This window comes from Polypterus senegalus, chromosome 9, assembly GCF_016835505.1.
Source record: "Polypterus senegalus isolate Bchr_013 chromosome 9, ASM1683550v1, whole genome shotgun sequence".
Taxonomy (NCBI): Eukaryota; Metazoa; Chordata; class Cladistia; order Polypteriformes; family Polypteridae; genus Polypterus; species Polypterus senegalus.
This window is the reverse complement of record NC_053162.1, coordinates 154,383,156-154,400,690: the sequence shown is the minus strand read 5'-3', so window position 1 is coordinate 154,400,690 and position 17,535 is coordinate 154,383,156. Positions and strand designations below refer to the sequence as shown.

Genomic DNA, 17,535 nt, shown 5'->3' with positions numbered 1-17,535 from the left:
CTAAACCATGTCACATGACATACTCAAGAAAAGGTTTGGGGCAGCCACCCGTATAATCTCTTATCCTGGCTGCAAAGTCGTTCTTTTTATAAAGGTACAGCACTGAAGTGCATACAACGAGTCCAAGACAAGACTGAGGGAAAAGGGAAAAGGGGCAGGCTTTTAAAGGGGAAGACAGGAAGTGAGGTCATAAGGATCGGGTACGTGGTCTTCGATCATTGGATCACACCCGGATGTGACATCAGAGGGGCCGGAGCTGGTAAGGTCTACCTCCATTGACTCAGTCCCGGAAGTGACGTCAAGAGAGCCAAGTGGAATCCCCCGGGAATGGTCTACAGGCAAGAGAGAAAAACAGTCAGTGCACTCTGCCACATCCCGGCATGCCTCCGAACTGTGTTCACTCAAGCCCTTTAGCGGCCTCCCATGTGCACGTGTGTGACAACCTGTTTAAGCCATCTCAGGTTTCTCAGGGCATCAGGAGAATGACAGGAACCAATCCTGAGTAGAACACCTGTTCATCCTAGGACATATTCACTTTCACTGGGTCGGCCAATTTACAGTGCATTCGGAAAGTATTCACAGCACATCACTTTTTCCACATTTTGTTATGTTATAGCCTTATTCCAAATGGTTTAAATTCATTTTTTTCCTCAGAATTCTACACACAACACCCCATAATGACAACATGAAAAATGTTTACTTAAGGTTTTTGCAAATTTATTAAAAATAAAAAAAACTGAGAAAGCACATGTACATAAGTATTCACAGCCTTTGTCATGAAGCTCAAAATTGAGCTCAGGTGCATCGTGTTTCCCCTGATCATCCTTGAGATGTTTCTGCAGCATAATTGGAGTACACCTGTGGTAAATTCAGTTGATTGGACATGATTTGGAAAGGCACACACCTGTCTATAGAAGGTCCCACAGTTGACAGTTCATGTCAGAGCACAAACCAAGCATGAAGTCAAAGGAATTGTCTGTAGACCTCTGAGACAGGATTGTCTCGATGTACAAATCTGGGGAAGGTTACAGAAAAATTTCTGCTGCTTTGAAGGTCCCAGTGAGCACAGTGGCCTCCATCATCCATAAGTGGAAGAAGTTTGAAACCACCAGGACTCTTCCTAGAGCTGGCTAGCCATTTAAACTGAGCGATCTGGGGAGAATAAATTTGAAAAAACCTCAAGTAAACTTTTTTCATGTTGTCATTATGGGGTGTTGTGTGTAGAATTCTGAGGAAAAAAATGAATTTAATCCATTTTGGAATAAGGCAGTAACATAACAAAATGTGGAAAAAGTGATGCGCTGTGAATACTTTCCGGATGCACTGTAGTTTAGTCAGTTACCCTAAAAGGAAAATCTTTGGGATGTTTAAGGAAACCCCACACAAAGTTCATAAATGTGCACACACAGATACCAGGACCAAAACTCATACCCAGGATTCTGTGAGGTGGAAGTGTTAAACGTGGTGCTATTCTGTTTCTATTCATGAATTTTTCAGAAGGCTTGATGAAACAGCGTTTAGTACTGCAGATTCGGAGCCACAAATACAGGGTGTTGAAAGGAACCTGGAAATTTTGGAACTAGATGTTGGCGACCCAGTTGATTGGGACCAATGCAATCTCGTTTAGAACCCCTTGCCATTAGTTATAATGGAGCAGTGGTGTGGTGCTCAACAAGCATTCGCTGTGAAAGCCTTTTATGAGAATGGTGATAGTGTGACTGCCGCGCAAAGGGAATTTCCAGTTTAGGATGTCATGATCGTGTCCCATCTGCTCATGAGATTACAACATGGGTGCGTAACTATGAAGAATTGGATTCAGCCTTAAAAAAGAAGTCCCCAGTTGGAGTCACTACGTATACTGCCCGACAATCGATGGCAGCTATTCGACGATTCTTTGGAAGACGCGTTATTTCACACAACAGTGACATTCCATGGCCCCAGATTTTTTTGTGTGGGGACATGTTAAATGCCAAGTGTACCACACACATCCTGCAACCAATGCTGAACTGAAAAGGAGGATTGAAGCGGAAATCGCTGGCGTTCCACTTGACACGTTACATCGAGCAATGCAGAATTTCCACAACAGGAATCAGAATGTGTGCGGAGAAATGGACAACACCTTCATGATGTTTTCTTCAAAACATAAAATGAAGGTTGAATGAATATTGATTGCCCTCATTAATTGCATATCATGTACAGTACATGTCATCATTAAATGTATTTTGTAATGTGTTTATTCGTGCATTGAATGTCAATTGAAAATTACCCATTTCCCTGCACCACCCTGTATTTAGGCTCAGTTCAGAGCCTGGGCACTTTTTGAATGGCAGTTTATCTGTATCAGATAGAGTTATCTTGTTATCTTCCATATCCCAAAATTATACAATTGCTGTACTAAACTGACCCAAAAAGGTGAATATTGTTGTATATGATGCATCTATTAGTGGTCTACAGTTCCATCCCATCCAGGGATGGTTTACCCTTGAACTTCATGCTGCCAGGACAACCTCCAGCTTCTCATGAGCCTCAAATGGAAAAGTGGTTTCAGATGACTAGAAGAAGAGTGCTTTGTTAAAGGATTTATTTCAAAATCTGAACAATTAGTTATTAGATACAGTACATGTATTATAGTTCTCATTCATAATGCACTGCAGCAGTATCAGATCTTTTTAATTTGACTGCATACTTGTCCTCTGTTATTAACTACTAAAATATTTCTGTTACATATTGAGACACATATTGTAAATGACTCCAGTTTGTAATTAGCAATTTTAGAAGGTTATCCCATATAAAATATTAATTCTCCTGGTATTCATTTATTGTGTCTAATAGCGTATTTGGCTTCTCACAAATAACATTTTGCACCCATTTTTAAAGCTCTAGCAAAACATATTGCCTTTAAAAATTCGGCTTATAAAAATTCATTGCAAGTGATCTTAAAAAAAAACACAAAAAAAAAGGAAAAAATAAACCCATTACTCGCATGGATTTTTCATCCCGACTTTAAACATCCACATACATCTTGTGACAGTCACCTCAGGATTTTCAAAGTAAATAAGTTAATTGATCTACACCAGTGCCCTTGACTTGATTAATTAATTAATCAATCTATGTTTTTGTACATTCCCCCCACAGCCTCTAAAGAAGAGAGAGAGATTATTCTCCCATGGTAACTAGCAATTTGTAAAGTAGAAAAAGCACCCATTCACAAAGATCTGTTTTCTTATGGAAATTCCTTGAGGAATACCAGCGCACATACAGAAAGCTGTGTAGTTTTAATGAATAAATGGAAGAGCAAACAAGCAAATCAAATAGGAACAGTTGCTCGCAATGCAGCACCATTAAAATGAGACTTTCCTTCTTGGAGGAGAGAGCTTGTAAATAAATATCTGCGCACATTCTTATATAGAAATTATCACCAGAATCTCAGACATAATCTTTTGCTCCACCTTGTAAATGCAGCAGCTTCTGTCAGCCTGCTATAACATACTCAGATCACTGACAGCCTGCCGACATTCATGCTACAACATTCTGAACCCACTGAGCTGAGTTCCTACTACGCCTTTGTAGCTCTGACTTTGTTTCTGCATCTGTGCACTTCATTAGATCAGCTTTGTAACTCACCATGACAGAGCAGACTCTCTGTTTCCCTTTCATAAAGCTTGAAGTGTTTCCTGCTACTGACTCATACTGTATTGCTCTGTAGATGTGCATAAAACTCGGCCATGGTGAAGGAGTAAAATGTGTAAATACAGGGATTAGCTATGAAGGCTCGGACATATTCTACTTGCAGTATTGCTGCCTTGCTCATCCAAGGCGAGCGGCAGGAAGGTGGTGGCATGACAAATTCAATCAGTAATTTTCTCTATGCCTTTAGAAGCCCTATTATAAAAGTTGAAGGTTCACAGATTCGGGTCTTTAGAAATAGAGAACGTTTATCAGTGTCACTCGAAATGATGTTGAATTGCCTCAGTAGACAGATTGTCTTTTTCACCCTCAAATGGAAGTTTGTTTTGTTGGGCACTGCAGCTTTGAACAGAGATTGCACTTATGCCAGGGTGTATGTTATAGACATGCTGTAGTTTAAGAAATGGCATTAATTATTTGAAAAAAACAATATAACATGATAAAATGAAGGCATAATAAAATAGAAGTAGAATAAATCAGTAGAGTCTAGCTTCAGGCAAGACAGTCTGAAGCCTCGGACAGATTCATCAACCTGAGATATTCTGAGGCACGTAAGATGACACCCCTGTCAGTGGCATCTTTTTTGATTCTGCCTACCTTCCAAGAGCCACTCCCCAGTTTCTATGGTATACTGGCGCCTACATTACATGCCCCTCATGTCAATTTCAATTCCTTTTAGTTTCTGCTCTCAAACCAGTGGATTCAGTAATTTTGAGACGTGTGTATTCAGCAATTATTAAACTTCTCTACCATCGAGATCTCTCAGTTTGGTGTCCAAGGCAAAACCACAGAATGGACGTGTCTCTTGTTGTTAGTATATATACTGCTCAAAAGAATTAAAGGAACACTTTTTAATCAGAGTATAGCATAAAGTCAATGAAACTTATGGGATATTAATCTGGTCAGTTAAGTAGCAGAGGGGGTTGTTAATCAGTTTCAGCTGCTGTGGTGTTAATGAAATTAACAACAGATGCACTAGAGGGGCAACAATGAGATGACCCCCAAAACAGGAATCGTTTAACAGGTGGAGGCCACTGACATTTTTCCCTCCTCATCTTTTCTGACTGTTTCTTCACTAGTTTTGCATTTGGCTGCAGTCAGTGTCACTACTGGTAGCATGAGGCGATACCTGGACCCTACAGAGGTTGCACAGGTAGTCCAACTTCTCCAGGATGGCACATCAATACGTGTCATTGCCAGAAGGTTTTCTGTGTCTCGCTGCACAGTCTCAAGGGCATGGAGGAGATTCTAGGAGACAAGCAGTTACTCTAGGAGAGCTGGAGAGGGCCATAGAAGGTCCATAACCCATCAGCAGGACCAGTATCTGCTCCTTTGGGCAAGGAGGAACAGGATGAGCACTGCCAGAGCCCTACAAAATGACCTCCAGCAGGCCACTGGTGTGAATGTCTCTGACCAAACAACCAGAAAGACTTCATGAGGGTGACCCAAGGGCCCCATGTCCTCTAATGGGCCCTGAGCTCACTGCCCAGCAGCATGCAGCTCGATTGGCATTCGCCATAGAATACCAGAATTGGCAGATGCACCACTGGTGCCCTGTGCTTTTACAGATGAGAGCAGGTTCACCCTGAGCACGTGACAGAAGTGAAAGGGTCTGGAGAAGCCATGGAGAACATTATGCTGCCTGTAACATCATTCAGCATGAGCAGTTTGGTGGTGGGTTAATGATTGTCTGGGGAGGCATATCCATGGAGGGTCACACAGACCGCTACAGGCTTGACAAAGGCACCTTGGCTGCCATTAGGTATCAGGATGAAATCCTTGGACCCATTGTCAGACCCTATGCTGGTACAGTGGCTCCTGGTGCACGACAATCCCTGGCCTCATGTGGTGAGAGTATGCAGGCAGTTCCTGGAGGATGAAGGAATTGATACCATTGACTGGCCACCACACTTTCCTGACCTAAATCCAATAGAACACCTCTGGGACATTATGTTTTGGTCCATCCAATGCCACCAGGTTGCACCTCAGACTGTCCAAGAGCTCAGTGATACCCTGGTTGAGATCTGGGAGGAGATCCCCCACAACACCATCTGTCATCTCATTAGAAGCATGCACCGATGTTGTCAGGCATGTATACAAGAACACAGGGGCCATACAAAGTGCTGCGTACAATTTTGAGTTGCTGCAATTAAATTTTGGCAAAATGGACTAGCCTGCCACATAATTTTTTCACTCTGATTTTTGGGGCATCTTTGAATTCAGGGCTCTGTAGGTTGATCATTTTCATTTCCATCAAACGATGTGGCATCCTTTCGTTCCTAACACATTACCTAGTCTATATCAGTATAGATATCCAGGAGGATTTCTTTTTCCCATTGAGATCTGATGTGTTTTCAAAGTGTTCCTTTAATTTTTTTGAGCAGTTTAGTATACAACACACACACACACATTTGTTTTCAGAAGTCAATAAATCTATTTTTTGTGAGAAAAAATAAAATGAATCAATTGTCTAGGTAAAGCAACACATCCCAATAAAAGTGTCTACTGAATCCAATTAGTAAATTATTTAAGTGCACAGTTACACAAGCGGTAAAAGTAAACGTCGTCGTGTTTCTCACATGAATACAAAGCGGTTCCGGGCCTCATAGTGTTTTGAAGTGCTCCGATCTGCTGGAGGCCTAAAACTGTCTTGACTTCAGCAGGATACTTCTCAAATAAACCTTTAAGTCATTACAAAATATGATACATCACAAAATTACTTGACATTCACAAACCTGCTCAATCCAATTCAAAGTCACAATGAGCAACTAGCTATCCCATTAGTACTTAGAGGATGGTGCCAATCCATCACAGGGTGCACTCAGGCCCACAAAGAGCCAATTAGGAACTGCCAGGTTACCTGACATGTATGCCTTTGAGGAAGTGGGGACAAAACAGGAGCACCCCTAGGGGAACCATCACTGATACAGGGAGAACATGAAAATCCTACATTAATGACTACTGTGCCACCATGCAACTATATTGTATGATAAAATAAAATCAAGTTATAATACATATTGAATATATGAAAATAAAAAGACATGAGAAAGTATAAGAAGTAAAAGAATATGATTATATAAGACATGATTAAATTTCTGTCTACGAGGTGAGACACAAAAATAACTGGATTGGTAAAAAAATATATTTATTGATGAATTACAGCATTCTAAACATTGTCACCTTCTATATACTCCCCCTCCCGATCTCTATACTGCTCCATACGTATCTTCCATTGATTGAAACAGTGCTGGAAGACTTCTTACTTGAGGCTCTTCAACAGGCTTGCTGTTTCTGTCTTAACTTCATCCATTGAAGAAAAATGTGTTCTTTTCAGGTCACTTTTGATTTCAGGAACAAGTAAAGATCACAGGGAGCTAAATCGAGCGAACAGGGAGGATGATCGAGGACAGGAATGTTTTTATCAGTCAAAAAGTGCTTTATGGAAAAAGAGAAAATTTGTGAGAAATTTGATGTTGATTCGCTGTATTGTTTTACCCGACATTATCGTGGCAACTCGTGTAGTGATTGTTGTGCACATACTGACTGTGATATTCAGAGGATATAACTAGCCGGTCGGCGGTTTGAGAGAGTTTGTAGAAGGAGATATAGTTCTATGATTCACGTCTGGCCGACCTCCAGATGGTTTTCCAGGAAAGCCCCAAGCCCAGTCCGGTTATTTTTGTGTCTCACCTTGTATTGCAGCCCTGGCACCCCAAAGTTTTATTTTCTCTGACTAGAGTTTTTAATATTCTTTCTTTCCAACCGTTCTACTTTCAAACAAAATATTCTAATAGCACTGGCAATTTGCATCAGCCTTGGGATGTCATCAGTGATGAGTCATCAACACAATAAACTGACATTCCGTCATTCAAATAAGCAGCTTTACTGCCAGCTGCAAGACATCCTATAAAAATGCCAAGCCTGGCAAATTCATGCAAATTCTAACTAGCGTGACAAGAGCAAGCGGTCCTTCTAAGGACAATGAGCTACTGTATCTAAAACAGGTATATAAAAGAGCAATAATCCATTGGGCTGGCACCAAGAAGAACAATGCAGCACTGCAATATTCATCGACTTTGTTATGACCTGTGTTTTTACTATGTGAGTTTAACTGAATTGGTGTAGTAGTATAAGTAGTAGTAGTAGTAGCAGTAATAGAAGCGGTAGTTGTAGTAGTAGTATTATCATGTAAACTGAGTACAATGAAATGTTTACTTGCATGTCTGAGCAACATGTGACATGGGACATTGTGATAAACAAACAAGATGACCTATAGGTAGCACCTATTCTAAAGTGTCAGTGGTGGTACTAAGTCATTAAGATCAAACATGAGTTTGCACCTAGGTAGCCCCTGAAGTGCTAATGTTCTTCGATGTATGTTCATCATGGAATTTGTATTATAGCTCTGGATTTGTTATAGTGCTCTTATATGGTACTCTGAAGAGCGTTATATAAACATAAATTGGCGTTGCTTAACTTAATTTGATGTAACACGGGTGACAACCCTAAAATATTCTTGTTAAGTTGATTCTAAATTGGCCCAGAATAGCTCAATATGTATGTGTGACTGGGCCCAGGGAATGACTGCCATTTTACCTACTTCTGCCTTGTACCCAGCAGTGCCAAGACAACAGTAGGCTCTAGGTTCCCAGCAACTCTGAACTGGACTCCGTGTTTAAATCTGTTTTCACACTCCTAGTCCGTTTGCTTTGTGCCAAACACAACAAACTTTCAAGCAAAATAAAAGTAGCAATTGACACTTTATTTATTTTTCCTGGTAAATATCGTCGTGATGATTGTACAAGAGCTGCACTTGTGCAGTGGCACAATTGCAATGGTTCTGTGATTTGTTTTCCATGCAGAAGTCTGTAAGTAGAATATCATTTAAGTGACAGCATTACAATAAGGACACATTTCATCTAAGCAACTCGATCATAAGCTCTGCTGAGGGCGTACTATCATTTGTCTCAGGTTCATTTAAACAGAACATGTATTTGGAGGAGTTTAATTTCACTTTTGATGTTGCATGTTTACTCTCAAATAGCCTGAGCATCACCTCTATTTAGGTTATCTCCATCACATATCTGCTGTCTTTAGTCCTGGAAATAACTGTTAGTACTGTTCTCTTGGAAATGTCTGCTTCACATCTACTACATAGTATCAAAGTTAATGCGTCCCCGGTATACGATCGCAGAGAGAGGACACCCTACTTGTGTGCGTCATTCTTGCACTGTAAGATTAGTGAAGCTGATTGTTGGTCACACAAAACATTTGTTTCTCACCAGTGCTGTATGTGGTCAGTTTGATCTACCTGATCACAAATTAATCTACTCTTTTCTTTTTTGCCTTTTGACCCAATTGTGAAAGAGAAAAACAGTCTCTGGGGCTAAATTAGGTGTTAGGAAGATCTGATTGACTGCTTCTTGTGCAAGTTGTTTTGACGTGAACTTGTATGTACAGTATGTGTAGGGTTATTTTTATATTCAGATTGCCTAATTACCTAATTGAAATGGTTCCCATAGTGAACGGCATTTTGTGTATTTAGATCGGATTACATTCGTACCTCACACAAACCACTCTAGCGCTCACTTGACACTGCCCTGACACCACCATTTCCAAAGGGACTTGGTGCAGTTATTTTGATCTGCACCACAGAGTGATTGGCATTTTCATATCTTCTTAAAGAAACCAGAATATGGAAGCAGTCACTCCAGATTTAGAAAAAAAAAATGTTCCAAACAAAGTAGGTGTGAAAACGCCTCAAAAATGTTGTGTAATACTGCCTTAAAATGTCTGCAGCTCTGGCCAGCTGACCAGCTTTAAGTAACAGGAATTTTACTAGGCACTTTTCTCCATCTTTAGTTCAGTGAAACCTGTGTGTCCTCCACAATTTCTGACATTTCCCAATATCACATAGTTCATAATGTCTGATTGTCATGTTTTGCTTTGTCGTTGATACTTTAATGTTCCATCCATCCATTCTCTATACCCCAGCAAGCATGGAGTGCAAGGCAGGAACACACCCCGGAGAGTGCACCACTCAGTTGCTGGATGAACACACACACACACAACCGAGTTCAGTTTAGCATCGCCATTCCAACTAACCTGCATGTCTTTGGACTATGGGAAGAAAATGGAACACCCTACTTTAATGTTTTGGAAGGGAAATACAAATTCCTTATAATAATGTAACTCTTTCAATATTACTTTCTAATTGGGAGCTTCTATTCATTTGTCTAGGAAATGAGGCTATGGAAAACAGAAAACTTCCATCCTGTCCTGTGGTTTTACGGAAAAGGCTTAAAGCAGGGGTGCCAGACTCCGATTATGGAGGCCTGTAGTGGCTGCAGTTTTTCATTCCAGCCACTTTCTTATTTACTAACCCGTTACTGCTGCTAATTTAACATACTTCATTTGCTTTAATTTTAATTAACTGGTTTAATTATTTTTTTGTCCTTAACCAGCAAAAAGAATAGTAAAATATAAAGTGGTCTAACAGATGAGTAGCTAACTCAGAGATCTCAGACAATCCTGGAAGTCACCTTTTTCGCTGTAACCATTCTCCTATTTTGTTGTTAATGAAACCCATTATTTCATTCTATGGCTTGTTAGTGTGCTCATTTTGCCACATCAGTCATTCCCAAAACTGATTTTCCTTTTTTTTTCTGAGATCACAGTCCAAATGCATTGTGAATCAGAGCAGACTTCAATGTTTTCTTTTTAGATATTTTATTGAGACAGATGTCGTATGAAACACACAGGTGCCAATGAAATCTAAGATGGCCTGGTCATCTGTTGGCTCACACTCCTTGTCATTAAGGTTTGGCTGCTGGTTAAAGTTAAAAATGAAACAATTAAAATGTAAGGCAGCAAAGTATTTCCTGTTAGCATTAGTAACTGGGTACTAATGGAGAAATTGGCTGGAATAAAAACTGCAGCCGTGGCAGCCCACCGGGATCTGAGTTTGACACACCTGGCTTAGGCTCTGCTGTTGAAGGAGCTGGAAGATGGTATATGTCATCTTAGTATTTTTCTATCTTATTTTTTTGATACATCAAAACTGTCGTGTAGCCTTCTGACTACTCATAAAGGCCTGGGTATAAGAAAAGGGACTCTGCAATACAGTCTTTAATTGTCTAAGTAACAACAACAACATTTATTTATATAGTACATTTTCATACAAATAATGTAACTCAAAGTGCTTTACATGATGAAGAAAAGAGAAATAAAAGACAAAGTAAGAATTAGAATAAGAGAACACTAATTAACATAGAATAAGAGTAAGTTCCGATGGCCAGGGAGGACAGAAAAAACAAACAAAAAAAAAAAACTCCAGACGGCTGGAGAGAAAAAATAAAATCTGCAGGGGTTCCAGGCCACGGGACCACCCAGCCCCCTCTGGGCATCCTACCTAACATAAATGAAACAGTCCTCTTTGGATTTAGGGTTCTCTTGGAAGGACTTGATGATGATGGTCATGAGTAATAAACACCCACAACCTCCATGTGTTTTTATGTCATAGTTTTCTTCTGCAATTTAATATGTAAAGCTCAATGTTTGTGTGTGTTTCTTCTTTATACAATTCCACATCCCTGGTCCACTCTCACCAAAACTAGGCACATTATCAGGAAGAGACCCCAAACTACTTGTGTGGGAGGGCTTCCCTATTACTGCAGTGTGTTTTATGGACAGTGCCTTTTCACAGATTTGGAACCCTGAAACATATTATTTTAATATGTCTCTGGAAGAGGACATTTTAAGAAACACCTTTTGTAGAAATTAGATAGTTCTGCATTAAAATGACTTACTCAGGCAGCACAGGGTGCTGCTAGCAGCATATAATAATGTATAGCTGATAAATAACAAACCTTGTGATATGTCTGATATAAAAATGATTGCGTGATTTATTTATAAGTCATTTCATCCATTTTCATCACCTATCTGAAACCCAGATGCATAGGCGTGCAAGCCAGAAATTAACCCTGAATTGGTCTGTCACAGGGCACACTTATGCAAATATAGACACACTCAGTTATACCAGAGCAAGGCAGAATCAGAAGAAAACCAAACATATGCATATTTGGAACGTGGAAACAAAAGCTTTGAACAAACTGGTTGACTAAGAGTCAAACCCAGATCCCTGCAACTCTGAAGGAGACCAATTAGTCTAATGAACTAAACATTATTGATCTTCTACAGATCCTTGTAATTCCTGTCCATAGTAGACATATTTTGGCCCTCATTTTATCTCAACTCTGTAGTTTGTACCCAGATTCCCACAACCTTTGCGTTATAAAAAGTACTTCTGTTAAATGCACTTCCCTGTAATTTCCAGCAATGTCCCTGAATTATTAATTCAGATGTTCGCTGAGTCAACATTACAAGTAAATTTTGAAGACTTGGATAAGGAACGCAGTGGTGTATTGTTTATTTAGCACAGCTTCCTGTCTCCTCCAGTGTCCAGAGCTCAATCTTGCTGTGGTCATTGCCTTTTATTATTCTAAGGTTTTTGATTGGTAGAATCCAATTTGCATGTATTTTATATCATCATTTTAATCATGTGTCTGTGACACAATTCTGTGATGTTTCCTAATTTATAATCATGGGCACCACAATTGTGTTTATTTTTGAGTGGCCGAGGCCATTTTTTGTTGGCAAAGATGCCCTTTTTCTACCATGTATCGGTTGCTTAGTGAAAATCGCTATACAAAAAAATAAGTTGTTGTTGTAGTTGGAAGCTGCAACATGTGACATCATCTGACCATCAATATTTAAGATTGAGACTCACTATCAGTAGTATCCAAGTTTTTGCGTTTTTGATAATAACCTTTAAGTACTAGCTAGTGCAAAATCTACTTAGAGATTTAAAACTTCACATGCTTCTTTAACTTTTATTTTTGGTATACATCCTGGGATACTGGTTTAGTTTTGCACTGATATTGTAGCTTTTGGAACCTTGTTAATCTCAGACAAGTGATCTTTTTTGCTTTTGTGGCCCTGAACTGGGCTCTTATGGCTAGTTCCTGCCTTACCCCAAATGCTGCAAGTCATACCTCAGACTCTCATTACCCTAAAATAAATTAAGGAGATTTGTCAGTGATGTGGTTCGGTATAGATTAAGTGCCCTCTGTCCAAGACTAAATATGTTTAATTCCCTTAGTTTATCTAAGTAGGACAGCCCATTTAATTCAGAATTTCTTGTACAGATTCTATATCTTTTGTGTAGAGTGGTGACCAGATCTGCCTTAAATAGCTGTTGTGTCACTAGTGCATTTTAGAGACTGGTAATCACATGCCTTAATTTACAGTATATTTGACTTTTTTATAATATAACTTACATTTTATTTCCCTTTCTAATTCTGGTACATTTTTCCTTGAGGATAATTTAAACTGTGTCAATACACAATACAATAAAGTACACCTAAATTCCTTTCAGATCCTAGAGAGTGGCCATTGAACTGTCATTTTTCTCTGGGTACTTCCGTTTACTTTCAAAACCTGAAGACATAAATATTAGGTTAAATGTTCACTTTAAACTGGCTTTCTGTTTGTACATGTCCTACCATGGACTGGCATTACATCCATAACTGGCTCCTGCATTGTCCCGAGTAATTCTAGTGTTGTGATTCCTGCTACTTAAAATCTCAAACAAGGGATGTAGGCCTTAAATACAATCAAAAGCCAGACCTAACACAGACCTCACCCCAGGCAGCCTAGCACCAAACTAAAAAGGCACATGCTCAAAAATTCTACTAAGGCTCTTAAAGGCAAAATCTCAAAATTATGTAGAATTTAGGCAGTGAAAACCATTACAAACTTTTGGTCCCAGACAAACAAAACCAGATTTCCTTTAATATTTTAGGAATTTATTGAAGGATTCAAAAAACAGCATATGAAAAAGTGAGCCAAGAGAAAGAAGCAAAATTAAAACAAACAAATCTAAGGATTTCAAACCAAAAGACAGTACTTTATTAATGAAGTAGGAGCCGAAGCCAGGAAGTCCATATTAATAAAGAATTGGAAGTCAAAGTCAGGAATTACAAACCAGACAATGGTGAAACTACATTGGGAACTGCAGCTTCACCTTACATTTTTGCTGGGACCAGTATTCCTGCTACATTATTAGAAGGCCCCACCTCCTTAGGCTCCACATATAGGAGATAACAGATAAAACTACTACATATATTATTCATATAATACAAACTTACAAAATAATTAATGAAAGACACAATATCAATAAAATCATATTACATAAACACAGCTAAGACAAAGCAAAACCAAAAAGAGAATTCATAACATACTATAAAAATAATATATAAAAGATTACAAAAATATTTTAAAAAGCAAAGAGAAAATCTTGAACTTATGAGAAAACCTCACCTATGACTGCCAGCATAGGCTGTAGCTCATAATTATACTATAATGAGACCAAAAAAATACACATCTATCAAGGCTTTTTTTTTTAGAATTGTCTGATTCAACTTTTTAAATTATACATTTTAACATATTTTTGTTTGCTTCTGCCTCTGTCACAACAAATTACCTCCATATTATGCAGTATGTTTACATGTATTGAAGGAAACAATATATATCCTCTATAAACCATTAATAGGCTTATTTTTGAGTAATCATTTTAGAAAGGAGAGGTACCTGAGGACTTTAAAGTTGCAAACGTGACTCCACTCTTCAAGAATGGAAACAATATGGATCCTGATAATAACAGACCAATAAATCTTATTTCTGTACCATACATTATATATATATATATATATATATATATATATATATATATATATATATATATATATATATATATATATATATTATAGAAACTATAATAAGAAATACGTGAGAAAGTACCTATATGCAACTAATATATTCAGTAAAAGCCAGCATGGATTAATGATATAAGACCTTGCTAAACCAATCTTTTAGAGTTTATTTTATTAACAGGCAGCTGCGATAGTTGACAAAAGTAAAGCATACAACATAATTTGCTTAGACTTTCCAAAAGCCATTGATACTGTTCTACACCTAAGAATAACTCATAGGTTATCAGAGGTAACCTAAAGAACTGGATCTCAAGGTAGTTAAATGGTAAGAGACAAAGAGTACAGGCGAGTACAGAGGAGAATGGTCCATGTGGTGAAGTCATGAGTAGAAAACTCATAGTCTTGGGACTATTACTTTACCTGATTTACACTTAAGATATAGATTTAGTATAGTTAGTAAACTGGTGATGATAAAACTGGAAGAGTGTCAGAAACTAAGGAAGACAATTCAAGAAGTCTTGGACAAGCTTCAAGCTTCACTGGGTGAACATTTGTAAAATGCAGTTTAATGTAGAAAAGTGCAAAGTTCTACACATGGGCTAAGGAAACATCAATTATAAATACGAGATGGGAGAAACTGTCCTACAGGAAGTAACCTCTGAAAAAGATTTAGGGGTTTATGTTGACACAACATTTCCATCATCATCTAAACAATGGATAGAGGCTATTAAAAAGGCAAATAAAATATTAGGTTATATCGTAAAAAACTGTTGACTATAAATCAAGGGATATTATGTACTTAATATAAAAACCTTGAAAACCTGTAGAAGAAATCTGAATGAGACACTGGGACAACTTAGCTATTAGCTAAATAAACAACCCTGAAGGATCTTCACTTGTTTATCAAATTTCCACAATTCTTATGTGTCTACTTATTTTAGCTTTAGTTTCCTGTGAGTCTGTCACAAGTAAGCAGTGGAGTCAAAATAAAAAATATTCCTTTAGCTCCTCTCAGAAATAGCATACCTGTACATTCTTCACTGCAGTACTTAGACATTACGTTACTGTCATTGAGGCAACTGAAGCAGCAGTGCCAGCATCACATCACATCACATCACATCATGTATAAGCACGCGTGCAGGAGGCCTGACCCAGTATTAGCTGCTGCTTAGTCAGCCTTGTGCATTAGAAACTCAGGTTCTGATCAAGTGGGATCATTTTTTCTGTTTGGACTGGACTGCTTTTGGTTTAAGTACAAGTATATTGATCTAGTAAGTTGGTCTGATTTTTAATTAACAAAGTACTGCAGTAACAGTACTATTTGGTGAATCTAAACCCAGCAGGTTATTTCAGGATAAATTCAATCATGATTATTGTGTAAGTTCAACTTTTCAGATTAGTAGCTATTAATATGGAAGAATTTTAATTAAGATTCAGTATGGTGTATACTGTATGTGTCAAATGAGTATTTTCCAGTACTTTTACTTTGAAAGAATATGTTGTGTTGAATGCTGTATAAAAATAGAATTGATTCACTGACTGAATAAAAATATTCATCATCATATTTTAAAGCTCCTTGTAAATTGCAGCATATGAAATAAAGACTGATTCATTTGTTAGGATGAATCATAAAAGGGTATGTGAAAACAGTTTTTCTTTACAAAAATTTTAATTGAAGACCTGTTCAAGTTTTGAAATAACATATGCTGGCTTTAGCTTCATCATGCCAAATTTAAATTGGCAAGGTGATTGTGCGAAATCTACTTGGACTGAGACCAATGCACTCAACTGCATTAAAACCGGTTAATAAGCAATGGCTTGGCTCTTTATTGAATTCATGTGTCCACCTCATTCTGAGCAGCTTGAGGATACTGTACCACAGCAATAGAATTTCTCACTGGCTTTAAGTTATAAGATTATATCCCCCAAAGAAGCTGATTTCCAATTTAAGCTGGAGATCGAGCTCATTAATTCCTTATTTTCTGAGTAACAGGAGCCGGGAGTTGCTTCAGGACTCTTGGAAGGATCTTTCTATCAGACCAGGACTACTCCTGTATGTCAAACTAAAAAACATTTCCAAAAAAAGCACTTGTTCCTTCTTTGTATCCCACACTACAACATACCTTGCAGAAATTAGCTGCATTAGTATTTCATGTATTTCTTTATTTTCTTTTTTCCTGTTACACCCAATTTGTATGCAGGGAGCTTTGTGCCAGCAGCCTTACTCTTAATAGGAGTCCCGGTAGTCACACATGGAGACGCTGCCTGTCAGAAAGTCATTAAAATGTAAATTTATTTTAATTAGGATCTGCTAATAAACTGCAATTATGGATGCTGTGAAAAAAGGGGTGGGGGGACTGGTGAGGTAACCAAATTGGTTCTGGCAGGACCCTGGTATGCACAGCAGTCACTTTGCATATTTCAGATGAACACCAAGGTTTCAGGTGCAGGTAGAAGTGGACTGAAGTGTCTAAAGGGATCGGAAAGGGGCTGCAAGCCGAGCTAATCAAAGGCAAAACTCATTGTACACACCGCAGGGTAACATTTTGTATTATAACACTGAGTGCTTTGTGAAGGACTTTGTGTCAGTGCAAACTTTTAAGGGTGCTTTGAAAAAAGATTCAATAACAATTGTAACAATCAGGTCATGTCACTATCTTACTGGTTTACCTTAAGTCTTAAGGGGCATCATTGGAAATTATTATTTCTGTTTTCTCTTAGGTCCCCCAATCATCTCAAGCACCCAGACTCAACATGCTCTACATGGAGAAAAAGGACAAATTAAATGTTTCATCCGGAGCACACCTCCTCCTGACCGAATAGTGAGTATCACTTGCAAGACCGGTACTGTATTAAAATGCACCATACATTATTGAACCTCAGCAGGCAGTACAATATATCAGAATTCAAGCAGAAAGTACAAAGTTGTGGGCTCGGATCCCACTGCTACCACTCTGTGTGCCTTGAACAAAGAATAAAAAAGTGCCTAGGATTCCAAAATAAGAATAATTATCTTCTTAAAGATATGGCAACTTACATTTAAAGCTTAAGATAATACAACTGAAAATAAGTAATG

At 38.4% G+C, this 17,535-nt stretch overlaps 1 protein-coding gene across 6 annotated transcripts in view; it reads left to right on the top strand.

Annotated features, from left to right (window-relative positions):
• The window catches only part of kirrel3b (kirre like nephrin family adhesion molecule 3b), a 1,066,676-nt gene that overhangs the window by 887,480 nt on the left and 161,661 nt on the right, over window positions 1-17,535 (top strand). For all 6 annotated transcript variants that reach the window (XM_039764053.1, XM_039764052.1, XM_039764050.1 and 3 more), the window contains exon 10: window positions 17,181-17,281. In XM_039764053.1, coding sequence (XP_039619987.1) covers window positions 17,181-17,281 — 101 coding nt within the window. The remainder of the gene's footprint in view (window positions 1-17,180; window positions 17,282-17,535) is intronic.